Here is a 27342-nt window from a genome sequence, read left to right as displayed (position 1 = left end):
CTCGCTTACGCCCGTTTTAAAATTAATTCATGATTCTGTATAAATCTACTACCGTGAATATTTAATACCATGAATTGCAATCAACACGTAATTTATAACAAACATACAAATTCACGATAGATTCAATAGCGATAGAAGGATCAATTCGACTGAAACTGGCTGGAATTAAATGCGGTGCCAGCATTTATATGCATTTGCGCAGATGTTCCAGAATGTTCAAGACAGATTGGAACTTCTTGCGGAGCCACGAGAATTTTCTATATGGTGGATGTAAAACAGAGTTAATAGAGAGGCATCGATTCTGGTTTTGTCAGTGCAGCGGATCGGTGGTGCAAAGTATCAATAAATTTACTTATTCTTGGTAATTTGTAAGGTTTGCAATTAAGGTCGTGGTGTAGTTTTAGTGTCAAAATACTCAAAATACATTGTTATTGTACGAGAGGAGGCCGCGATAAAATTATGATTGAAAATTGGGTCACAAACACTGAAATGTTGAGAAACGCTGACTTAGGTACTTTCATCATATTAAAGCTCAATTCTATGACCAATATACAGAAATTAAAGATGACAAAAACTACTCTCTCTCCAAAATTGCCATCAGTGGTCCGTACACAGAAATATTTTGAGTTATTCTCAAAGAATTTATGTTGAGCCAGTCTGGAGGAGATATAAAAATAATACACACCAGTACCCAAATGTATGTTTATATATATTTATATATATGTACATATATGCATACATCTCTGGAAATTTCTATTACTTTTGTTGTGTCTTTTGGACCAAAGTGTTGAAATATGCAAACAATTGACATTCTCAACACTCAAATACCCAAAATGTTGGCCGATTGCTATACTACTTTCCCTTTATAGTTTAGCTGCATCAGCAGTAGAGCTGTAGCCAGGGAAATAAAAATTACACTTTTTTGAGCTTTAAATCTACAAAATTGATGGGACCTAGTTATAAAATTTGTATCGGTATTTTAAAGTTATCTCAGTCCTAAGAAATAAAAAAACTGAACTGCATGAGAAAGATGGGTTAACGGGTAGCAAAAATCTAGTTATTCTTGTTCCATGTATAAATTCATGGAATGTATGGCTGTGCAACTTTTCAGAGTAACTTTTTCCATGTTAGATCGTCATAATGTTAAAGGTAATTAAAAAAATATAATACAGTAGTTATCCAAGATTGTTCATTTACATTGTCAGAAATATTTATTTTGGTGTAACTATCTATATAATGATGAGAATAATATCAAATAAAATTGATTATTTACTTACTAATAGTAGTAATATTGATAAAACTTAAAATAATAATGACTAAAATTGAAATTAAATTTTGCAGTTTTTATCTGTTAGTTTTTGCATAGATTATGAAAATAATTTTATCTCTTATTATTTAGATTTTTTTTTGTAGTATTCTGAGTTTTTATATTAAATGTTTGCAAATAGTTAAAATTAAAAATGTGAAGCTCAGTTTCATACATTAAATAAAAATAATAAGACCTTTTTTTCTTACAGAATATGAATATGCAGGTGACAGTGCAATTTTTTTTAGTTTTAAGATATAGTTGTTAATTAAAATGCTTATTTTACAAAAAAAAAAAAAAATTAAATAGTTATAAAATACTATATTTTATTTTCTCATTTGAAAATAAAATTTTCTTCTCGGATTAATATTAATGTGTTAGTATGTACCTAAGTGACCAATTATCACTAAAAGTGTTTGAAAATATCAGAATGCGGGATGGTAGAATTAGAAAAATAATAAGTTTAAAAACTTCAAATCACTATCTTGTAAAAATATACAAGTAACATATTGTGTTGCGGTCGACAATTCCTGGGCACAGATTTGGGGAGTCTGTCATAATGCTTTTATAGATTATTTTCATACTCTGCTACTGTGAAAAATATTTTACTACATCCCTTTTTTACTTAGCCACTCTTTTTATAGATTTACATAATCGTGTAGATAAATAAGACATACATTCTAGAGAACCTTTTCAAGATGTTAAATTTATTTTCAGCAATGAGTGATTATTCATATACGCAAAGTAAAACAGAAAAAAGTAAAATTAAAACACATTCTAAGTTTGATAAAAATTATGATTGTCGATGCTTATATTTTTTAATATTCTAGATATTATAACTTTCTGTAAAAAGAAGAAAGTTTTCAGTTTGAGCATTTTATTATCAAAATATGTTTTGTTTTAGAAATAACTTTGTTAGGAAGAGAGGAGATATATTTATTAAAATTTGATTAATTTAAAAATCTGTACTTTATAACAAAATTTTGATCCAGTTAATTTTTTTTTTTAATTTCTTCTATTATAATCTTCTTATATATGTTTTTTTATTAATTTTTTTCTCGTTTTGTTCATAATTATGTATCTGAAAAGAGAATTCTTTTAAAATGCACAAAACGTTTTTTGGATTTTATGCATTAAAATTAAAAAAATAAATGGGAATAAAAAGGATACTTAATGAAATAGTACTTTAAGCTATCTGCAAAAAATGTAGTGTGGATGGAGAAGCTTAAAATTTTTTACTTTAGGGAAAATTTAGTTAATATTGTAAAATTATTTTTGCAAGTTTTCTTGCATATAATTTCATCATATGATTTTTTTAAGTTATCCAATGGTAGGATGTTTGTTCTTTTCATATGTACAACTGTTTAAATAAAAGTTTAGCAGCAACAACATACAGCTTATGTTATCAAAATTAATGTTGACGATTTGCTTTAGTAATCATTTATTATGTATGCAAATTTTGATGTTTTACCACGGTAAAGAATATTTTACATTTATTCTGTTTTAATGATAAATGTTAAAAAATTAAAAGTAGGCTATAAAATTAATCATGCCGAGCATTTAAATAATTCTGCAATTTAATAATTATACTAATTACTGTTGTTTATAATTATTATTGTTTGGAACATTAAAGTAAAAATGTAGTTTTGTTCTTATAGCATTAATTTTAATTTGTAGACTAGTCTATTAAAAAAGTACAGGTTTTTTTTGTGACAGGTATAAAATCCCATTCAAATTAATAGTTACCATAAGAGTCTCATAAATTAAAAAAAATCATAGTTTTCAATGTTTGCCCACTTCAAGACTGTGCAATTATCCCAACAATTTTCAACTTCATCCCATAAATCCTAAATAAAGAAAAAATAATAAAATTTACATATTTATAGTGCTATTTTATAATTTATTGGTAGATTGAGTTTTAGAAACTAGCTGTCCTTTGTGTTTTGCTGTTGGGTGATAAAGGCATCAGTCATGCCTTCCCAACAGAATGTTTATTATGTAGTTATTATCCTCTTTACAAGTGCTCAGGTTACAAATCTTAGCATTGAAGGGGTCTATTTTAAAATATCTCCTTCAAAAGATGTGATGTCTAAACTGTGACGGCAATGTGATAAACCTTATTCAAAACCGCTTGTTTGGAAATAAAATATCTAAAACAGCACAGATCCTATACTACAGTGGATAGAGCACCATCATGGTGGAAATAAATTAATTCATTTTCTGCCCTAAAAAGAACTGTTCTAATGTTTCGAATAATTGTCATGATGTACTGTATTCACTGAAAATTATGTAATTTTTAAGGTTATGAGGGAGAGTTATATGTTGCCATAAAGTTTCAACTTAATTAGATAAAAACGTTTCAATTTACTCCATTTAATTTTTAATTTGCTTTTTTTACGAATATTTAATACTTCTGAATTCTTTTAATTACATTCTGTTTAAAGGAAGAGGGTGACATTTTTAATTTTAAGACTTTCTTTAGTTTTATCTTTGTTTTATCCCAAAATTAAAAATATTTGAATTTTCAAGATACTTTGTTTTATTTTACCATCTAAAAGGAAACTGTAGGTTTTGGAGATGTGTGTTGGATAGGAATAATGTTATAATATACTACAATAAAGTAATTTATTGTAAATTCAGACTGAAATTCTACTCATATTGTAAATTCTACTCATCATTTACTCAGAAAAAATGATCAGTTAATGATATGTTACTTCATTAATGATGAGTAAATTTTACACATAATTTGAGTTCAATGAGCAACATATGCAGATTATCTGTTAATTGAGTTAATATTTTGTCAGATTGGGTTGCCAGATCATGAAGTTTAAATTAAAAAAAATGTGGAAGAATTTCAGAAAGATATAAATTTTTGTTCATGAATATCAATGAAACTAATTTGAAATTTAAGCTTTAAGACAAACTGACCAAATTGTTTAGTAACCTCCTTACAAAATATTTTCTGTTGTCCATTTTAGAAGTTTTTTGAACTATTACTCAATTTGGATTGGTGTGTTGTTATAAAAAGTTTAAATTCCAAAATGGTGATCATTTAAAAAAAGTAACTTATAAAATAACTTCATTTTAATCTTGAGTTAATGATAAGGTATTTAAATTAATGACAAGACAAATTACATTTTAATACAATGTCTGGGTTCTGAGTTCTAAGTAATCATGGTCTTGATTTTCTAGTGTAGGATAAATTTACATTTTTATTATAAAATGATAGTCATTCTATCATTTGAAGGCAAATGCTTATAAGGGATTTGCCTTTGAATGTAATGAGAAAAAAACTTGTATATTCCCTTAGTATAGCTTGAGATCTTTCAGTTTAGCATGCTTCTATGTTCATGCTGTTGTCCTGTTTTTACTTAACCTTACATGTGCTATATACATATTTTAATGAACAGTTGTTTAATTCAAATTAACAAATAATTTGCCTTTTTCAATGATAAGTGAAAGTATCAGTTCTTCACCAAGAATTTGAGCAAAGATATATAGATTAATTAACAATCACATAACGACTGATTTGTATTGAATATTAAAAATTATTGTGTCTGTTCAGATTTATTGTAAAATACATTTAATTTTACTTATTAATATTTTATAACAACCAAGACAAATGTATGCATCTGTCATTATGATAGATTTTTTTTTACAGGTTTTCCGGCATGGCCATCGTACACCAACAAAATGCTATCCTAAAGATCCATATAATAATTTATCATACTGGCCTGAAGGTTGGGGAGAGCTGACAAACGTAAGGAAGATATTTATTTTTATTTTTTGTGTAATTATTGTATTCAATTTTCTGATTGTGTTGTTATAACTTGCATTTCAATGTCCAACAAATCAAAACATCATATTTAATTTTCTTGGTATTACAATTGAAAAATACTTTTTATTAAAAAAATGTATTTGTTATTGATATGGTTAAGCATACGCTCTTGCCAAGGTGGAAGACGCCGACTGTAAATATGTTTTGGCAATTTTTATTGACATAGAGACAGCATTTTCTTCCTTGTGTTAGTGTTCTGTTCTCTATGAGTTAGAATGCTGCAATGTTCCCGTAGCCCTGCAGGTCGTAGTTTGTGACTACTTGTCTGATCTCACAGCTGTTTAAGGATGCGCACTAGTTCTGGAAAAGTCCATCACCAGGGGAAGCCTGCAGGATTCTGTTCTCGGTCCCTTGCTGTGGAACCTGGTATTCGATTGATTTTTGGGACTGACATTCCTGGAAGGGATCATGGCCCAAGCTTTCGTCTATGACTGTCTCCTGTTAGTTTGTGGTAACTCACGACCGCAGCTAGAAGACTGAGTGGCTTTGTCAACCGCAGGGCTGGATGGACATTCAAAATTTAAGGATTTCTGTGCTCAAGATGACGTTTATGCTTCTCAAGGGTGCAGACAAATTATCATACAGTCATACCCCTGTATTAAGTATAAAGGCTGTGTAATCAGCCAAGTAAAAGTTCATAAGTACCTAGGTATTTTGTTTGATGAGAAGTTGCTGTTTAGCAACCACATTAGGCAAGTAGTGGCGGATGCTGTCTCTGTGATGCATAAGCTTAGGAGGATCAAAAGCATCACGGGGTGTCATTTTTACATGATGTGTTGAGGTGTCTTTGATAGTATAACCTCACACAGCATCCGTTTGGGCACATAGGTTGGAAAGAAATCCAGCACTTACTCAAAATTTAAGGAGTGCCCAGCACAGAGCCATAATTGTATGTACTGGTGTTTTTAAAAAACCTCCTATGAGGCTACCATTGTATTGGGAAAAGTTCTCCCAATCGATTTAGTGGTGAAAGTTGAGGCAGCAATGTGGTAATTCTGAAGAGTCAGGGAAGCTGAGGTATTTGGATGCGGTTTTGAGCCGGGCCTGTACTGGAGCAGAACGGTGATCTCATGCAACAGTTCTAAATTTAGAACAGTTACCCATCTTCCCAGTTGAGGAGGAGGCTTTACAACCTCGCGATGGAAGCATGGCAGCAAGAATGGTATGCTACTACTAAGGGAAATCTATACAGATTTATACAGGATCTGGGGGGTTGGTATGTCTTCTTCATTTTTAAGGACAACGGGAGCCCGAGTGCTCTCCAACCATATAAATTTAAACCAATATTTGTTTTGGTTCTACCTGGTAGCTGATGAGCTGTGTGTCTGCAGGGAGGTCCAGACAAATGAACACATAATGTTCGACTGCCCAGCTCTTGAGCAACTTGGGCTCTTATGGTGGCGCGGGCGGGGGGGTCAGAACTCAGGCCACCCTGAAACTTAGAGGTCAAGGGGAAAATTGGCCACTCACAAGTGCCGAGTCAGTGCGGTGAGAGCAGCATTGTCAGACTGTGTGGAAGTTCCTTGATGCGGTTGCTTCGTTCAACCAACATCAGTAGTTTACCTAAGGGAAAAGACTCCAACTGTGCTGTTGTAGGAAGCTAACCGAGAGATATGGCTGGCTACCAGCGAGATTAAGACTTCAAGCACTTTAACGGAGGACAGGTACTTGCTGGCATTCAGCGACCTAGGCATGGCAGCGAATTGCTGTCTTTGATGAGATAAATTTTATTATTGATAGTCAAATATGTTGTAGTAGTTGATGGTGTGCGCCTACTCATTTTAGTGATATATGACAAGTGGGGGGTGGGACATGCAAGCAAGTGGTGTATGGTACCACGCTTTATCTGCTCATATTTTTAGGTTAGCTCTAGGATTGGAGTTAGTTAGGACACTGGTCGCTAAACTGTTTTGAGGCTCAGTAGTCGTTTGTGGCACAGACATTTAGTTGTATGGTTTAGGGTGACCGAATGGGGTGGTGGTGGGAGAAATGCAAAACAAACCAGGTATGGTTAAGCATCATATGGTGTATATCGTTTAAAAAAATTATAATAAAATAAAGTAGTTTGTGATAATTATTTTACAGATTATTACCACGTGTGTAAATATGAAACTGGAATTTGCCCATAGATGGCCCTAGCTGTCATGTAGTTACTGTCAAACCACATCATTGGCATATTTTCTTTGTTTGACAGCTGACAAAGATTTTCAATTCACAACAATACAAGGTTCCTACAACAGCATAGTTTTAATTAGTGTTGAACATGTTGAGTTCAACATGTTCAGAATGAACTAAAACATAAACATGAACTAAAATTTGCTACGACAGCATTGATTTTCTGTTACCATTTAAAGAAAACTGCTGCAGAATTGCATCAAATGCTTGTTGAAGCTTATGGTGAGTATGCTATTGGTAAATCACAGTGCTTTGAATGGTTTAAAAAATTCAAAAGTGGCAATTTTGACATGAGAAATGAAGAACGTGGAAGACCGCTGAAAAAGTTTGAAGGCAGTGAATTGCAAGGTGTTGGATGAGGATGACACTCAAATGCCACAACAACTTGCAGATCAATTAAATGTAACATGAGAAGCCGTTTCCATATGTTTAAAAGCCATGGGAAAGACTCAGAAGATGGGAAAATGGGTTCCACATGAACGGAATGAAAGACAGCAAGAAAACTGTAAAACCACTTGTGAAATGCTGCTTGGTGGCAGGTATAAAAGAAAGTATTTCTCCATCGAATTTGAAAAATTGTATAGCTACCCCAGACATCTCTGTAGGTCAAACATCAATTACTAAATTGAAAGGAAATCAAAATCATTTTTTCTTACTTCAATACTGTTAAATATTTCTCTGTTGATGGATCAAAGTTGATCTGTAAAATTTCTGTTACTTATTAAAATGGTTTTACTGAAAGTACATCTGTTAAAACTTACTGGAAAAATAAAATCACAAATAAACAAAATTAGTACATATTACAGAAAGTAACTATTTCAAAAATGTGGCAAGATATAATAATAACTTCAATAAACAATTCATTCTGACAATTTGAACTAGTTCTAAACCCTGAAAAAATTGTCCTTCAGACTATAAGGACAATTTCCACAAAGTGCAGCAGCATTTTTTGTACTGCAGCTTTTCTTCAAATAACAAATTTTGATGTTTATGCAGAGCTTTAAAAAGACTTTTGTTACTTTGGAGGACTGTGAGTCATCACCCAACCATCAAAAGAATATCTCTCAAACAAAATGAAGTTGAGGAAGGAAGAAAATAAGGTGACAATAAAACTGAACCAGAAAACCATATGAGAACAAATATCTGATAAAATGATGGTTTGTTTTATAATTAAGATATCTAATAGCATTTTCCTGATGTTAAAATTTTTGTGAACGTTAATTTTTTCATACAGAAAATTGCATATGTACCAGAGGTGTACAAATATGAAACTGGAATTTTTGTATAGAAAATACACATTTATTGTATGAAAATGATAAAAAATATTTTATTCTAAATATTGTCTATCACTAGCTATACATTTATCCCATTTCTCTGACAATTTATGAATGCCACACCAAAATCAATTTGCTCTTTTGAGGCAAACCAGTTATTGAGTTGAGCCATTTTCATACATTTTCAAAAGAAGTGAAGCACTGCTCAGCTAGTGCATGTCCCATCGATGCAAATAAGTAGTAGTCGGATGGAGCCAAGTCTGGTGAGTAAGCCGCATGCAAAAGTATTTCCCAACTGAACGCCTCAATCATTTCCTTGACCAATTTTACTGTGTGTGATGGTGCATTATTATGAAGCAAAATCACTTTTTGTTGCCTTTTTTGATATGCTGGTTGTTTTTCACACAATACTTGATTCAAATCGATCATTTGTTATCGGTAGAATTGAGTATTAACAGTTTCGCCAGGTTTCAGCAGCTCATAATAGATCACACCCTTCTGATCCCACCAAACACAGAGCACTGTCTTCTTTCCATAATGATTTGGCCTTGAAATCATGTCAATGGTTCGCCTGGAGTTACCCATGATCTTTTACGCTCAGGATTATCAAAATATATCCGCTTTTCACCACTTGTCACATTGTCCATTGACAAAAGAAATATTAAATTACATACTCTATTTTTAAATTTCAATATTTAATTACAATAGGACTATATTTTACGTTATTTACATTTTATGATAATCCCCAAAACAGTTTAAACAAAGTCTGGGATTTCCTGTACAGATTTTGATTTATGCACTTTGTTTCCTTATTTTGTTTTGTCTCTGTAATGTAAAAGATAAGAATCTTTTACATTCTTTTCTTAAAACCCTTTTCGATTTTTTCATTCCTTTCTCCTCTGGTGCTTTTTGAATTTTACTGATGCAGTGGGTAGTACAATTTTCTGAAGTTTTGGCAGTTTGGATGGATATTCAGTACCATGTGGCAGGGTATCAGCTTCTTATTATTTCTAATTGAAAATCATAAAAACTGCCACATTTAACGTACTTAGAATATGAAAAGGATGCGTTTAACGTAGTTACAAAATATGGATAAAAAGTTTTTTGTACCATTGAATGGTTTTTTCCACTACAAGGGTAGGTAGTATTCCATAATTTGATCTTGTCAATCTGTAACAGACATAAATTTACTATTCAATATAGCTACTGGCTTCTCTGTCACAGTGCTTCTTTGTTTGTGAAATGCTCATTTCATTCCCAAATTCAGTAGTAACATAATTCACAGTACGCTTGTCATGCCATTTGTCAACGTGAATTTAATCACAGAACATAGATTTGTGTTCTTTTTTTAATTTTTCAGACATTAAATCTTATGGATTATTTTTCCTGTCAGCTGTCAGAATACTGATACAGCATGTGCCTTGGTCAAATAATTCGGTAGCTAGGCCCAAGCTATTGTAAAAATTATCATGGTATACTGCATGTCCATTAACTAACTTTTCTTGCAGTAAATGCATCACTCCCTTTTCTGTACGACCTGTACCACCCAAAATGTCTGTGGCCCCTTCAAATATGAGCACAAGAATTTTAAGCACCAAACGATTTGGTTCAGTTACTATATACAGTTTCATGCCAAATTTATGATGCTTGTTTTTTACATATTGGTGGAATACTAAACAACCATGCCAGAGAACGATGGGACTCATCTTAGAGATAATTCTTTGCCTGGGTAATAAGTATGACATTTTATTATTAAAAAAGTCTATTACTAGCCTTATCTTTTGTAGACGATCAGCAGTATTGCTGTCCATCTACAAAAGATGAGAAATGTAAACATTTTAAAATTAAAAGAAATCTGTTTCGGGATATGTATTTTCTAAATATTAGTATATCAAAATCAGTTTTCCAATAGTCATTGAGATGAGACAATGAAATGGTGCCAGTGTGTAACAGTAAGGCTAAATATTTTTAACTCAAATGTAATAACCTTCCAATCCATAATACGGGATTTCACTTTTGTTTGTGGGCAATACAAAACTTCGGCATATTCATTAGTAAACTGGACAGTAGTTTGTAATAATTTATCAAAATCTTTTGAAAAAAGTCTATAGACTTGCCATTAATTGGAATTGGAATAAGCATTCCTTGTTGTTTTGTAAATATAAATTGCTTTTTATGTACCTGTATCTTTACACCAATTTCTAACTTCTGCGTTTTCATTATTTACTAATTCAGCTTCATCATTGACAACCTCAGCTTCATCCTCAGAACTGGTACTCGGAAGTTTCAGAACTCGGAAAGTACTCACCACTGCTGCCTTCTTCTAAATTGTTCTCATTGTCTTCTAAATATTGCAATAATTCTTCATTACTTAGTGTTTTATTTCTGTCAGAAACAGATTTTTGTTCGCATTGGAGTCCAGAGGAACTGACATGTCATTCATCTTTAGCTAAGACTAAACAGTGTTGAACAAAAAAAATGTATAACAAATTACAATACATATTAAACCACTACTTTTCAATGACACCACAACTGTGCAAAGCAGTCCTTTCAGCTGTGTCACATTCACAGTACAGTAATAGAAATGATTAGCTACCACTACTCTGATTGGAGTGGGCAGCGCTCCTGAATACAGCTGAGTCACTCCAATCGGAGTAGTCGGCAGTCAACGTGTTAACAGTAATAGAGAGGTTAAAAGTACAATACAACATTTTTTCAAAAAAAGACCGAATTTTTTTAATTTGGCGCGCTAACGGCTGCAGGCGGTGTGCTCCATCCACCATGCATATGTAGCATCATATTTTTGTCATATCCTCTTTTACTGGGTCCCGATCTATGCATTAGTTGTCGAGTGATTGAGTGAGGTCATGCATAAGCTGCTCATCAGATTAATGTAAAAGCAGAAATGAAGGAGTTATGGAGGATCAATGTGTTAGTGTGAAATTTTGTGTAAAACTGTAAAGATGTTCTTGTGGAAGTTGTCTGTGTTTGTTCGCATTTGCAAGCAGTTCCTGATAGATTTAAACTCTATTCTGCTTCTGATCTGTCAACAAACAAAAGCACGAATTTTGCACTGACACAATGCATTGCAAGTTTTTCAGCCAGGATTAGATGACATGAAGATACTGCAAAGATTAGATGACACTAAAGCTAACTTCTTCAGCAATGTCACAGTTAAATGATGATTTTGATGAATTACACTGCGCACAGTCTGAACATGTTGTTGACTGTTATGTGGAAGGTTGTTCAGTCCTTGGATCTTTGGCAACTGAACTTCTGCCTTCTTTAAAACGCTTAAACCAATTGTAGCACTGCATTCGTTATACGCAGTCATCTGTGTATGCTTGGTTAAGCATTTGGAATGATTCTGTGAAAGTTTTTTCCAGTTTTATGCTAAATTTTACACATGCATTGTCAGAGATAGTTTTCTTAACTGTGATTTAAAATAAAATGGGAATATGTACGACTTTTTCTATTTTATAATTTTTTTAAAGTAAATTATATACACATTTCATGATATTTGCCGTTTATTTTTTGTATTTTTCAATGTAATTTTTGGCAAATTGAACAATTTTTGCATTCATAAGCTTTAAATTTCATTATGATCAAATTCTGTTGACTTTATCAACTAGTAGTGCCATCCTTCCATGTTCGACTGCAACCCCTTATTTTCATCAAAATATAGGGAGTAAGTAACCAACCACTTCTTTTCGTGAGCATTTCATGAAGACTGTATCAGTAATCTGACTGAGTCAGAAAGCTCCATAATGTAAAGTTAGTGTTTTCCTTGAACTAACTGTCATTCTTTCAACTCTGTTCTCATTCATCGATATGTGCCAGCTACCTCTCTCTTCATTGCAGACACTGATCCACCTATTTTAACATTTTTTCACACAGTTCTCAGTCTCATTGAATTCACTTTATTGTAGATTTGATGAATTTGATTGATTTATAGCTTTGGGTTAGGAGTAATCATTACTGATGTTACTTCATGGCTGGACAGTTTCATTTTTAGAACACTTTTTTAAATTTTGTTATTAAACCGAAAATAGATTAAGTAGTAGAAACAGCTGCTTCTGCCTCTGCCGACTGTGTTGTCAGTAATACTAAATTGCTATACTAAGATGAAATCATCTTTGAAATATATATAAATATATCATCTTTGAAATATAAATTAAATGATACTCCTTTGTGCATCACATTAAAACTGCTTTTTGGGAGCTCTTTTATTTTCAATTCCTAATGTGTTGTAAGGTTTTTATATTTGTAGAGTTCTTCAAATTTATAAAATTCATATGACAAAACAAACTTTAGAAAATATTTAGGTTTTGATAGGTTAACTTTGAAAGAACAGTTTAGCCTTTAAGTTATTCAATTTTACTTATATACATTCAGTTCACTTTGTAGCAGTAAATTTTATATTTCTTACATTATCTTTTACTTTTGATATTATGCTTACTTTGTTGTTATATAATTGTGCATATGTTTTTGCAGATAGGTAAAATGCAAGAATATGAATTGGGAAGGTGGCTAAGGCAAAGATTTAATCATCTTCTTAGTGAAATATACACAAGAGATGAAATTCATATTGTTAGTACTGATGTTGATCGGACTTTAATGAGTGCTGAAGCAAGTTTAGCTGGACTCTACCTACCGAAAGATTCACAGCGATGGAGTAGTGATATAAAATGGCAACCTATTCCAGTTCATACTGTTCCAGAGCACTTAGATAGCGTAAGTTTTAGTAAATTGAAAATAAAATGATCCTTAGTTTTATATCATTGCTGATTTGAAGTAATAGAGATTGGTAATTAATTGTTAGATCAATTTTAGTGATTGAATTATAATTTTACAGCTTCTAGATCCATGAAAGTGGAGAGAATCATAAAAATTTTCAGAAACATCATAAAATAATTTTTTAGAATAAGGTTTCTGAGTTTCACTTAATGATTGCTAGGGTTGGTGAATAATTGTTTTAGTAAAACAAAGTTTTTGACACCAGAAATGTTTTAGTAGCAAAAGCAGTCAAAACTGTTCCATTTTATTTGGTAGTTTTAATTTTTAATAAATAATTTTTTTTTCATTTAATATGTCAAAATTGATATTTTTAAACTTTATTAGTACTTTTATGAAAAATATTATAAAAAGATTTCTTATTTAATTGCCACGTGAAAATTATTTTTGTACGTAACTTTAAAAAAAAGACATGTGATTATCATTATTATAATTGTTCATACATAGGTTTTCAAAACTGTTCAGCAGTACTTTGAGAGATGACTAATATAACCAAGCAAGTTCCATAACATGTATATGCATGTAATTACACTTATAAATACAATTTTTTTTTGACAAAAAATGTTTATTTTATTGTTAATGAAACTTTTTACATTAAAAAAATGATAGTTTTTTTGTACAAAAGCATTTTTTATTTATTGGTTTCTTTAGTAATTTTTAAGTAATTTGAGGTAACTTTTTTTTTAATGATAACCAATATAAATAAAATAGCATTTTAAATGATTTTGAACAGTGGGAGGGGCATGATAGAGTTACCATTCCAAAACAATATAACAGGTTAAGCTTTTAGGTTGTAGGTGGAAAGGCTAGAATCTTCTGACACTAAAGTACGTTTCTTTCTTAACTCCAGAAGCATGTAAAGATTTCTTCTATTCTGAAGAAAATAATTTAGTGTACTGCAACAATATTTGCATTTGGATGTATTTGGTCGTACATGTAGAGAACAATAGAATAGAGGTTGTTCATTGATTCTTCAAAAACGAGTATGAAGTGAAGGTTGTTTTTTTGCATAATAGTAACAAATTTACTTAATTTCCTTCTGTGCCGTTAGCTTAGGTAACTGAACTGAAGGAAACATACAAAGATATTAAAATCCTGCTGTAAAAAATTTAATTTTGTAGGATTGTGTGTTGTGACTTAAAAGTCACTGTGTTGTTAGTGGGTCTACAGCTTAGCAATATTGAATTTTGTTATTTCCTGTGTGAGTGCCAGTAGGGACAAGAAAAATTGATGATGACAACTACAACGATGACGATTCTTGGGGATTGTGACTTGAATCATTGTATGGAGTTTATTATTTTGAGGCTGACCAAAAAGTATGTTACAGACTGTGGGACACTTTTCATCACTTTCTTCCCAGCTCTCATCACTCTGTAGATCCTATGTGCTTGAGATTCCATGGTGTTCTGGTCGATGTTTTTTATTTCCTGCAGCCCCGTGATGAGAATTTTCTATTGGTCTATTGGGTCAGTTATTATTTTTAGTTTACCAGTCTGCATGAATGAATTTACAGTATATATGGAAGGTGATATGTTTCAGCTTAATTTTGGATTTTGTATTGATCTTGTTCATGTGTGTGGTGTTAGGGCATTCCAGTGCTTCCGATTGCATGTTACCTTCTAAATGGCAACCCACCATATCAGAGTGCTGCTTTCTCTGAACTTTGATGTTGCTTGGTGGAGTATTCCTTAAAAGACACTTCATAGTTGACTGTCAAGAGGTCACTTGTGGCGGGACTAAGTCCTGAATTACAATTCTAGATGATTGAGGTGACAGCGGGGTATGACTTGCTGATAGGTGAAGTTGTGAAGTTTGTTTAAATTTAATTTACTGGACAAATTTCTCCTTTTTCTTTTGGATATATCCAGGCGCACCTTATGGCTTTTGTTAAAAGTTATTTTGGGGAAAAGCTAAAATGTCTGATCCTGTATATTATGCTCATATCATATATTTTTACATGGCCTCTTAAAAATAATGTATATTTAATATTTTAATTATGCTGATTGGAAATCACATGTACAAAAGGTCTTGTGTGACCAGTAATAGCCATTCAGAAAAAATATAACTTGTATGTTCAATACTTATAAGAGTCTTATGAGACTAAAAAGTATTTAACACGGAAACAGTCTTAGTTAAAAGAAGTAAACAAAAAATTTATTATAAGACAATTTATTGTTATTAATGACTATTAAAAGAAATTTCAAGAAATTTAATTTAAAAGAGAAAGCTTTATTCAATTAGAATTGTTTATTTACTATGAATGGAAGCAGTTTAAAGATAATATTATCGATTTGTCTCATAATATTATTACTTATATTATTGATTCCAGAATTGGTGTTACTCTTTAAAATATGAATGACACTTAGCCTCAATGTGGAAGATGGAATTTTAAAAGATATTAATTATTAAGTGAACAGGTTGAGTTGACAGAGTAGAAGTATTATTCTGATGGTCAGTAAGCCTAGCATGATTACTCCCTAAATTAACAAAATAATGAGAATTGCCAAAACCTGCAACTCATTGACTACATTTGTCAATTTTACCCTTATAGTAATAGATTTTAGTGTTACATGTTAATTAATTTATATATCTATTTTTCAAGTCAATATTAAATGGTTTCTTTTGTAATATAACATTTTGTCTCTAACAATTAACGATTTCATTAAGTCAGCAATAACTCATAATCTCAGTGGAACATTTTTTTGAGGCACTTTTTTATCGTTTTATTTAAATGCTCAATATTTTGTGTTAATATAGATACAAATTTGTCCATTAGGGATTTTCTTGAAGTTTCAGGATTTTCATGTACTACAAACCATTATTCATATTCCAGATATGCTTTTAATTATTCTAACTGCAATTTATTACAACAGTCCATTAGTATTTATTACCACTGTTTGCCGTTATTTAAACTGCTATCTTCTTAATGTTTTTTTTTATTATCATTAATTCAACAGTTATCCCTACTTTTACTAACACAACTGCCAATATTAATATGCATTTTTTGGCCTTCTATACCTAAATGAAATTTTATATGAATGTAATCTATAACAACAGCAGTGAATATACTACTAACCATATGATAACCAATATTGTTATTTATATAGAAAATATATTATAAGCATATTTTTTTTTACTGCTACTGCCACTGTTTGTATAAGACCTTAAGTACATAACATTCTGATGTAATTACAAGTTGTTCTGCCATTCAACTTAACAGTTTTGTCTGATGTCACTGATATAATTTTCTAGACTATCAACAAATATATTTACTTTGCTGTTTGGGGATCTATATTTAGCTTGAGTCAGTAGCAATCTATACAAAAAAGTTAATATGATTTTTTCATATGGATACACTGGTCATTAGATTTATTTAATTCTGATGGTTTGTTAATAGCCCAGTAATGTTCACTAGAAAAATTAAATGGTATATAGGATTCATATAGTTTCTGTCAATACAATTACATCATAGGATATTTTACATTTATTCGGTCTACAAACAGTTCTTATCTATAAAAATAATTTTACAGAACATATGTAGTATAATTATCAATAATGTTTGTAGGTTTATTTTTTGATCGATAAGTATATGCAAATTTTGCTTATACATTATATTGTTCACCAGTTGGACATAATAAAGAAGAAAAACAATCAAATATCACCATAACAAAATAGAACTAGAATAAATTACTGAATACTCAGTTTAAGCCTCTGTGTGCTAGTTTCCAATTTTACTCCAACCAGACTACTTATGAATGTTATTTTAATTGTCGCAAAGCTCTGACTTTGTCTCACAAAAAGTTTGTTTTAACACAAACACATAATCTGGCTTTATGCTAATTCTTTTGGGTGAACATTTCCACTTCGTACAGTAGGTTTTGATGGTATGACAGATGTTTTCACTGATATACAGGACAATCTGAGTTGCTTGTTATATGTTATGTAGAATCTCCTAGATGTACTTGGATCAAGATTTCTCCTTTACAGAGTCTAATTTTTTTTTCTACACATCGATAAGATCCTCCTTAATAATTTTAGGTTTGAACTGTGCTGTGCCTGTATTTTACTTCTTTTCAGAAGTGCTAGTGGAGTGCAGGGATTTCTGCAACATATTTATTCAATTTTAAAGAAAGAGCAGTGCTATACATTATTTCAATTAGGTTTCATTTTTTAGTTTGTGTTATGATGAATGTAAATGTTTTTTACTTCATTACATTTCAGCCAGTTGCATTTCCCTTTCCTAAATATTTGTCTTTTATTCCACATTTTCTTTCAACATTCAGATATGATTTTCACTTTCCTGACAATACAATTATTTAGTATATAATATAAAGAAAAGTATTAAGTTAAGCGGGACAAATTTTACATGTCAGGGATTTTACTGGTCCTGATGGTTCATGACCTCAAAAAAAAAAGAATTTAGCTTTGAAAGCTTTTTGGTAGGATGCACGTATGGGTAACATATGGCCTGTTTTTTACTGTTATCTCCAGGTCAGTTGGACTGATTTTGATGAAATACGGCACAATGATTGCTTTGAATGGATCATTAATGCGATTTAATTTTGTTCACAATTGGTCAAGGACACAACGAGATATTGATCTCGTGGGTCCTCTTGACCAATTGATGTTTTTATCATCAAAATTATGCTGTATATAATGTATAATTATTATTAAAAAAATAAAATAAATTTCTTAGTAAATACATTACTAACAATACATTACAATTAGCTCATATATCATTTTTAATATAGCAGCCAAAATTGAAAAAACAGAACGTTATCAAAAAATAAAAAAATTAGTAATCTGTTGTGCGATTCCCTTATAAGGAAACATTTAAAGTTAATTTTGTGCTTTAATACAAAATCTATTTACTGTAATAGAAGAAAACTAATAAAATGTCAATAGAGGTGTAGACTGAAAATTATGCAGTATATTAAATTTGTGCGCCTGTTTGAACGCAATTTTTGTGATCCAGTTAATAATTTCAATCATATCTTTACTGATTGGAACAAATGAGGTGTCATTTTGTTAATAATAAAAGGCTTAACAAAATAATTTTATAAAACATGATTAGAAAATTTTAATGGCTGTCATTTTTTAATTTCCAAAGGTAAAAGTTTCAAACTTACCTATTTTTTAGATTTGTTTGGTACACAAAATTTCATTAAAATAACCATTTGTATGCCAATCATTTTTATTAAATTGAAACATACTCAACTAATTTAACTTCTTTGCTCTTGAGATTCCTATGACCAATTTTCCTGTATTATTATTTTCCAATTGTTGAATTGTTAACATAAGTTATTAATGTTATCTTTATTTTGTGCTGTTAGAAAGTTCTTTTTAGTCAGTTAATTCGCATGCAATGTATTTCATAATTTAAATGTTATAATGCGATTATGTGAAAGAGACAAAGGCAAAGAATTTCTCATAATATATGAATGTAGCTTCATAATTTTTTGGAAATTTCTGTTATTTAATGGAACTGATTTCTCTGTGATGATTAACTCACCCAGTCTAATGTCAGGGCAAGATTTGCCCACATAAATTTTTATTTAAAAAAATAGGGTATTTGCCCGCATGAATTATTTTGTTATTTTGATGTCCTTATAAGTCCCATAAGTTTGGCCAGCACCACCCAGGACCTATATTTTAAGTTATAGTAGTTTATAGCTATAATAGTTGCTATATAACACCGTTATATATCCCAGCTATAGCTGGGAAAGTAAAAATTATTTCATTAAAACCTGATTTTATTTTATTTCATTTTGAAATAAAGTATGGGTAGGCCATACTTAGGACTTTTCAAGAGCTTGAGAATAGTATGCCAAAAAAATTTTAATTTTCGTGTGGTAATAATCATGGTATAAATAAGAGTCTTTAGTTTTTTTCTTTTTTTTAATTCACTTAATACCACACAATTGGTCTAGTTTAACTGTGAATTTTTGTACTGCTGTATGTAGGCTTGGTATATTTTTCATGTTTCTCTTTTACCCTGTTTAATTTCTTCCACTGTTGCCACTTTTTATTTCCCATATGAGTTCAGATCTTGAGTTCCTGTAAACAATGTGTCATATTATTTATAGAGGCTGTAATCTTTTTCTTACAACTTAAGCATACCTTAAATTTTCTTAGATAATTTAAAAAATTCAATTTGACTCTAATTAGCACATCTTTTCTAAAAGAAAACATTTTTTTGAAAATTGAGCTATTTAAACAATCACAACTGTATTTTTACATTTTTATTCAATGAAACAGATAAGTAACAAATATTTAAAGGACAGTATTAGAAAAAACAAGTACTAAAAAATAGATTTTTATTTAAAATACTAGTATGTATAAAGCAGTTAAAACATAATTGTGTGCAGTAACCTTGAAACAGCATAATGCAACCTCTACAACATTTGAGTCGCTTCATTAATATAGCATAGGTGTGTTCGTACATTTTTCATTACTCATGATTTATTTAAACTTGTTTACTGTAATAATTCTCTAATGCATACAATTAAGCGAGTTAATTTTTTTATTTAATAAATTTTGATCTTTTTCTTCATTACATGATCGAACACAGATTTAATGAGTAGAAAAGATTCTTAAAAATCTAAATATTTATATGAAGTGTATTGCATAATTTAGCAGATCATGGAGGTGTTAAAGACATAAGGAAAGCAAAATATGATGTTAAAGAAAAGTAAAGATCTTTTTGTTATATTACCACCTCTTCTGCCATGCCGTTAATTTTCACTTATTGAAACTGATACTTAATGAATATGAAGATAATCTAATGTATATTAGCATGATATGCATTTTTATAGGTGAAGAAAATAAGTTCTGATAAATTTATTAGAGAATATTAAGAAAAATATAAATATCAAAAAAGTATTAAAAAAATTTGAAAAATTTATGAAAATTAAAAAAAAAATTAAAAAAGCTAAAATCCATTATTTACAAGTAAACCAATTTAATTACAAATTATAAATTATTCTGGAGGCCAAAAATCTTAGTTTTCTTCATAAAATTGTAATATATGTCCAAATAATAATTGTAGTATTATCTAGTATTATTAAAAGATAAACAACATAAGGTAAAATTAAGTGAAGTTGGTCAATTGAAAAATGCTCAAGATATAAAAGTGATCTCAATAATATGTGGGCTATGGCCCACTATCCTTCTATCAAGTTTGTGAAATTTGATTCTAGGAAAAAGTAAATTTGATGCTAAAACTATGAAGGAAGGCCAAGATTAGAATGTATGTCATAAGAAGAATCTTGAGGCAAAAGATTGGCGCAGAATAGAATACTTATCTTTCCAAGGAATGGAAAACTGGATCAAGCCACTTGACCAGTCAGTGTGACTAGGTCACCAGTCGGTGACCTAAAAACGTTTTTAAAAACATTTTATGACCTAAAGATAATTTCTACTACACTTTCATTTAATTATTTCTGTTTTTAATACATCTATTTCTTCAACTAATTTCACATAACTAAAACAGATATAGATTAACCAAACATTTAATATTAATTCTAAAATAGTTTTGTTTTTGTATGCCTCTTTAACTTCTAATTTATTGTACGTTTTGTTGCCTATTGTAGAGATTAATTTACCTATTTTTTCTGTTATTTTAACAAGTTTTAAATTGATATGTAAAGGTCATCAAAAACCTGACTAATAGTAAAAATTTATTTTTTTTTACTTTGTATGAAGTAAAGGAAGTATTGTGATTGTGAAACATTTCAGTTTTCAGATTTCAATGGAAGTATTCATTTTGACCATCCCTGAATCCATTTTGACTAGTTTCAGTATGATGTCTGTATGTATGTATGTATATGTATGTATGTATGTATAAATGTATCTTGCATAACTCAAAAACAATTAGTTGTAGAATGATGAAATTTTGGATTTAGGACTGTTGTAATATCTATCTAGTTGTGCACCTCCCCTTTTGATTGCAATCAACTGGGAAAAGTGTCCAAAAAGGCCCAAAATCAAAAAAAATTGGATTTTGGACTTTTTCTTAACTGTAGTAAAAGCCCTCATTGAGAGGTTTTCAACAATATATCATAAGTGGTACTTATTTTCATTGGTTCCAGTGTTATAGCAAAATACAATTTTTATTAATGAAATATTTAAACTTGGATCTTACAAGGGAAAGGCACATCACTTCAAATCCAAATCCAACTTCATTTCTTTTTTTTTTAAGTTACAAGGAAGTCATGTGGGGTCTATTTTAAAACTGATGCGAGTGAATTTATAAATTTATAACTAGAAAAATATGTATATTAGAATATTTTATTATTAAAAGTTAAAATACCAGTTAATTAAGACTCCCATTTTGGAGTGAATATCAAGCAAAAAACTAGAGCGGAAAACAGTAAAACAACAAATAGGTGTTATTCACAATAACTGTATATGAAAGGTCATGACTTTTCGTTCACTAAAAAGACAATACTAACATGATAGCCGGTAATAAAGCTTTGATTTGCCTTCTTTTTTTTTTTGTATAAAATTGTTTTCAGCAAGCCAACTTACATTGGCTTTAAAAAAATTTATGTTTAGTCTTTGTTGTGTCTATATTTAGTCAGATGGTGCAGGCAACAATTACTTGTTTCATTTCCCATCAAGAAAAATCTTATGTTGACACCAGGACTATTAAATTACATATATACAATTTTTTTTAAAATGAAACTTACATAAAATTTTATTTCCTTAACTTCTGATACTTTTTCATATTTTTTCTTTTCCCCCTATTGAATTAATAGTTTAATTAATTAGGTTATTGAGGTTAATAATTACTAATAAATCAGTATATTTAAATTTTAAAAAAATTTGTGTATATGAAGTTGGATTTGAACTGATGGCCTTCCCCTTGAAAAAGCCAGATATTTCAGTAATTAAAATTTTATTTGGCTATAACTCTGGATCCAATGAAAATAAGTATCATTTACGAGGCTCTCAATGAGGGCTTATTACTGCTGTAAAGAAAAAGTAAAAAATCCAAATTTTTTGGATTTTGAGCTTTTTTGGACACTTTTGGTCCAGTCAAAAAGTAGACACTTTGGCAATCAAAAGAGGAGCACAGCTAGATGTTACAACAGTCCTAAATTCAAAATTTCATCGTTCTATAGCTAATTGTTTTTTAGTTATGCGAGATACATATGTACGTGCATACATACAGACGTCATGCCGAAACAAGTAAAAATGGATTCAGGGATGTTCAAAATGGGATATTCTAAAATTAAAAATTGGAAATCTAAAAAACCAAATTTTTCGTGATTACAATACTTTTACTTTTTCCATGTATATTTCATCAGATGACGCAGGGTTCTGAAAATAGTAGGATGTTTCAAAATGTTATTATTATAACTTTTTATTAAAAAAAATAAATTATTTATATATTATACATTGCACCTGTAAAACAATAGTAGGGTTTTAAATGTTCTAGTTTTGGAACAAAGCATTTTGTAGAGAGATGAACTGTATGTTAAATGAAAGAGAAACACTCCAAGTTTACGTTTGCTAAAGCTAGCTCATACATGTTATGTTTCCAGTACACGCAAGCAGCACATGCATGTTAGTCGTTATGTTTACAGTTTAGAGGAAGGTACAATGTGTATTGTGGGGTTGTTATGTTTGATTCAGTTTTACCTGTTTTGTGCAAATACTGTCATGTGTATAATTAAGATCCCTTCACATGAAAATAACATTTGACAATGGGACAAGCAACTGAAAGAAACAGGCAGCGTACTGAATTAAGCACATCCAGGATGGCCAGTCAAACAATTGAAGCTGTGCAAATAAGTTTCTTGCATAGGCTGAAGAAATCCATGTGGAAGTGTTCTAGACAGTTGGGCATTCCTGAAAACAACTGCTCACAATGTATTAAACATGATTATGTTTCACTGCATATAAAATTCAGGTGTTACAAGAACTCTTTATCCATTGGACAAAGTGAAATGATTTGATTTTGCTGTAAACATTCTGGATAGGTTACAGAAGGATGATGATTTTTTTAAAAGAAGTTCATTGTTTAAACAAGTTCAGTGATGAAACAATGTTTCATGTTTCTGCTTAATGTTCATATATGAGGTACTAGACCTGAAATTTCATTTATTTAATAAATTTCATTAATTAAACATTTTTTAAAAATATTTTTTCTTTTTATTTATTTTATGCCATGGGACTGTTTCAAAATATAACAGATAACTGGTGTTTTTTTCTGATTTCATAATTTTTTTTTGGTCGTAAGAAGATTGATTATCACCTTTACAATGAAATATTTTTTTGGTGGTTGTGATATTAATCAGTGTAAAATATGGTACTCCAAAATATGACACTTATACAAAACATTTCCTACAACTAAATTCAAAATCTGTTGTGAAAGAATATTTCATTCTCAATCAGAAAAAAATGATAAATATAGAAAATAATTTAGAAATGATGGACAAAACAAAAAAAGATGGACCATCAAATAGTTTATGTTGCTGTATTTATTTTACATTCTTAAATCTAAAATTGATAAGATGAAATCTAACTTTGTTGTTTATGATTAGATATTTAATTTTTATTTTTAATTTAAAATATTACTGCATTAAAAATAATTAATTAAAAATCAGTCATATGTATTATAATATAAATTACAAATAAAAACTCATCTACTAAATATGGTCATAGGACCATTTAAAATTTTGAGTTTTATTAGGCGATTTAGATGGTTATATTTTTTCATTTAGATGGTTCAATTGATGTATATGTAAAAAAGAGTATGGCACAAAAACATAATTGTTAGGTTGGAGTGAATAAGGATTGCAATATATCTGTGGTTCCAATGTTACTATGGTAATGTTAAACGTGAAAACAGGTTTAGACCAATTCCAGCATATAAACCAACATCAATGCTAATCAAGATTGATTTATTGTGAGTCACAGGATTATCACAAAAAAGAGTATCTTCAAGCACAGTTTACAGTTGTGTCCTGACTGTCTGTCATCCATTAATAGCACCATTACATATACCACAAACTTATTTCAAGATTGTTACCACTGTTGAGAACTGTCTATTATCAATAAATAATAACACATTATGTAGGCCATGTCAGAAATTTTTATGCTACTTCATACTCAAAAAAGGAAAAGCCCCATTATTTGCCCTGGATGAATCATGATTAGACCTTGATCGGAGCAGCATGAAAAATAATTATATAATTATTAAAATTAATAACAGTATTGAATAATTACAAATTAAATCACAATTCATAAGACTTTTGAAAATTATCTGAACATTTTAAGTAAAAGTGCTACAGATATACAGAGTATTCAGGTTTATTTTTAGCCTTTTATTACTGTTATTTCAAAAATGATTGGCAGTATTGTTTCTGTGAAAGAAATTTTTTTAGTTTTATTTAATATAAATTAGTGGGAAAATTTTTTGAATGGTAATTATTAAAAATGGCCAAGGAAGCAAAATAAACAAAACCATTTCACTATCTGGTTTGGCAGAGTAGATGTAGGCACGTGTTGTTATTTTATAAAGAATAAGTGGCTAATCTTCTTAACAAAGATTACTTATGTGTATAAGTATCCAATATAACTGGTTACTGGATATAACTGAATCAGAGAGCCGATTTTTGTGTATCTTGAAAACTTGTTATAACTTTTTGAAAGCTCCAAGAGTGATACTACTCTTCAGATGTGGATGGATATACATAAATATGATAAATGTCTAAATATTAATGAAAAACACAACAAATACAAATGTATTTGTTGGCTTACAGACAAGTTGTTTCAAAGCAAAACTATAGGTTGATTTTATTGCAAATCAGTTTGATTGTCAAAGGAAAATTTACTATTTAATAAAACGTCCTGAAATTTAACACTATGGGCAACAGGAATACTATGGTTAACATTAACAGGAGTACTATTTAAGTGATTTTTTTTTTTAATATTTATTTTGAATAATTTTTGAACTGCTATATCACTGCAGATACTGTTGTGTTGTTTGCAAATAAGGTAACTATGAACGGTACAATAATGAAATTGGTCTATGTTTTTATAAATGAATGGCAGAACCTTTCTTAAGGATGAGAGTAACAGTGAAAGCTTAAGTTAGATGTGACTGTTTAAATTAAACATTAATATCAACAGGAAATAAAATATTGATTCAGAACCATCCAAATTTAATAGCTTTGTGTGAAATGAATCATTATTATTATTATTTGAAATCGTGGAAAGGAATTTGTTAGATTCCATGTTAAAAGAATAAGAAATACAATAAATAAAGATGAATTCTTTTGTATTTTTATTGAAATTCTCTTTTATTTCCAAATCTGCTTTCACTTTTGAAATTTGCTTTACCTTCATAGTTTTAGATTATTGTTTGAATAGTTTTTATAGTTTGATAATTTTTCAGATAATTTTGGAAGTTGATCAGATAAATTAATTATATTTAGGCGTTTCATAGAGCTTCTTTAGCATAGAACTAGATTTTACAAATCCTTTAGTGACTTATGTGTTTACAAACTTACAGTCGATTCATTATATCAATCGAAAAATAGCTTATAGACAGGTATTTTCCCAAGGTGTGTAATTTGCTCTTAAAACATTAAAAGCTGTACCTCTATCACATAACATTGCTGAAATTTAAAGCCTTTTTGATTTGAGTCTGATTCAATATGACTAGCTACAATAATGTATATTATTTTTGGATTTGGTCAAATAAGAAAGCAAGAATATCTTGAATCGCACCAATTTGAGAGTTTAAGAATGTTGGGCAACTTATTAGTAAAATTTATTGTGTACCCATTTTTTTTTTTGCATGAGTATCACTGTTGATTTACGTTATCATGATATTATTGTTTAGTTTATTAGATTATGGGAAGTAGAAAAGTTCTGGTTTGTGTAAGTGAAATGTATTTGTTGATAAAGTAAGCAAAAAACTTGAAACGGCAGATTGAGTCAAATTATATCTGTGTTTTTTACCACTTGTTTTTGCGTGAATACTTTAGTAATTTTGCTTCTAATAGTAATTTTTAGTTTTAAAGTTTATAGTGTTGAAATTGCATTTAAAATTTTGTTTTTGATGTGTAATAAAGTCTTTTTTTTTTCAGATTTTAGCCATGGGTGCTCCTTGCCCCAAGTATAACTTAGAGTCTAAAAGAGTAATGGAATTACCACAAATTGTTGACTTAATGGCTTCGTTTAATGATTTATTGGAGTATCTTACTGAGCATACTGGAGAAAAGGTTACTGATCTTGTTAAAGTCCAGAATATTTGGAGTACTTTACATATTGAGGTAAGCTTTTTTGTTATCGAATAAAACTGCTTTTACAACTGTTTTACAGGCATACATACATAGATATTTTTAGTTAAGATATAGTTGAGATTTTGTTTGGTTTCATTTTTCAAATTTCATTAAATTTGATTTTGACACTTGTGGGTGAACCTGTTCAAAATATAAACAGGTAAAAATTGAGAACATATGGCCACAAATTGAGATAATTGATTTGTGCTTTTTATTTTATTTGTGTTTTTTTATGAAATAAAGATATGGTGGAAAATCTAATTATAAAGAATTTACTTATAAAATAATTTTATATAAAATGTAAATGTATTTAAAATACATATTTAAAAATATGTAAACATAATTTTTTTGTAAGAAAGGGGAGTAATATTTTATAAATAAAAAAATCAGGGTATTTTTCTGATTTCTCTCACAAGCCAATGTAGTACATGTATTTCTAATCAAACATAACAATTCAGTATACAAAAAATGTTGCATGGTGTACTATGTACTTACTTTGAATAGTACTCATTCAAGCAACTGTCCTCAAAAAACTTTGAATCAAGTTGTGCAAAAATTGAATAAAGTTTTTTGTTAAATTATTACTGCTGCCTCAAGAATATTTTACCCAGTTTTGAAATGCTAAATTTCATTAGAGGAAACAGTGCCTATTTGTTA

The 27342-nt window shown here is 29.9% G+C and overlaps 1 protein-coding gene across 1 annotated transcript in view; it reads left to right on the top strand.

Moving 5' to 3' along the window:
* The window catches only part of LOC142317301 (prostatic acid phosphatase-like), a 106076-nt gene that overhangs the window by 26690 nt on the left and 52044 nt on the right, over nucleotides 1-27342 (top strand). The window contains exons 2-4 of the mRNA XM_075353738.1: nucleotides 4968-5066; nucleotides 13088-13327; nucleotides 26491-26676. Coding sequence (XP_075209853.1) covers nucleotides 4968-5066; nucleotides 13088-13327; nucleotides 26491-26676 — 525 coding nt within the window. The remainder of the gene's footprint in view (nucleotides 1-4967; nucleotides 5067-13087; nucleotides 13328-26490; nucleotides 26677-27342) is intronic.

Source organism: Lycorma delicatula, chromosome 1, assembly GCF_047948215.1.
Source record: "Lycorma delicatula isolate Av1 chromosome 1, ASM4794821v1, whole genome shotgun sequence".
Classification (NCBI taxonomy): Eukaryota; Metazoa; Arthropoda; class Insecta; order Hemiptera; family Fulgoridae; genus Lycorma; species Lycorma delicatula.
Note: the sequence above shows the minus strand (reverse complement) of the source record. Positions and strands in the feature narration are given on the sequence as shown.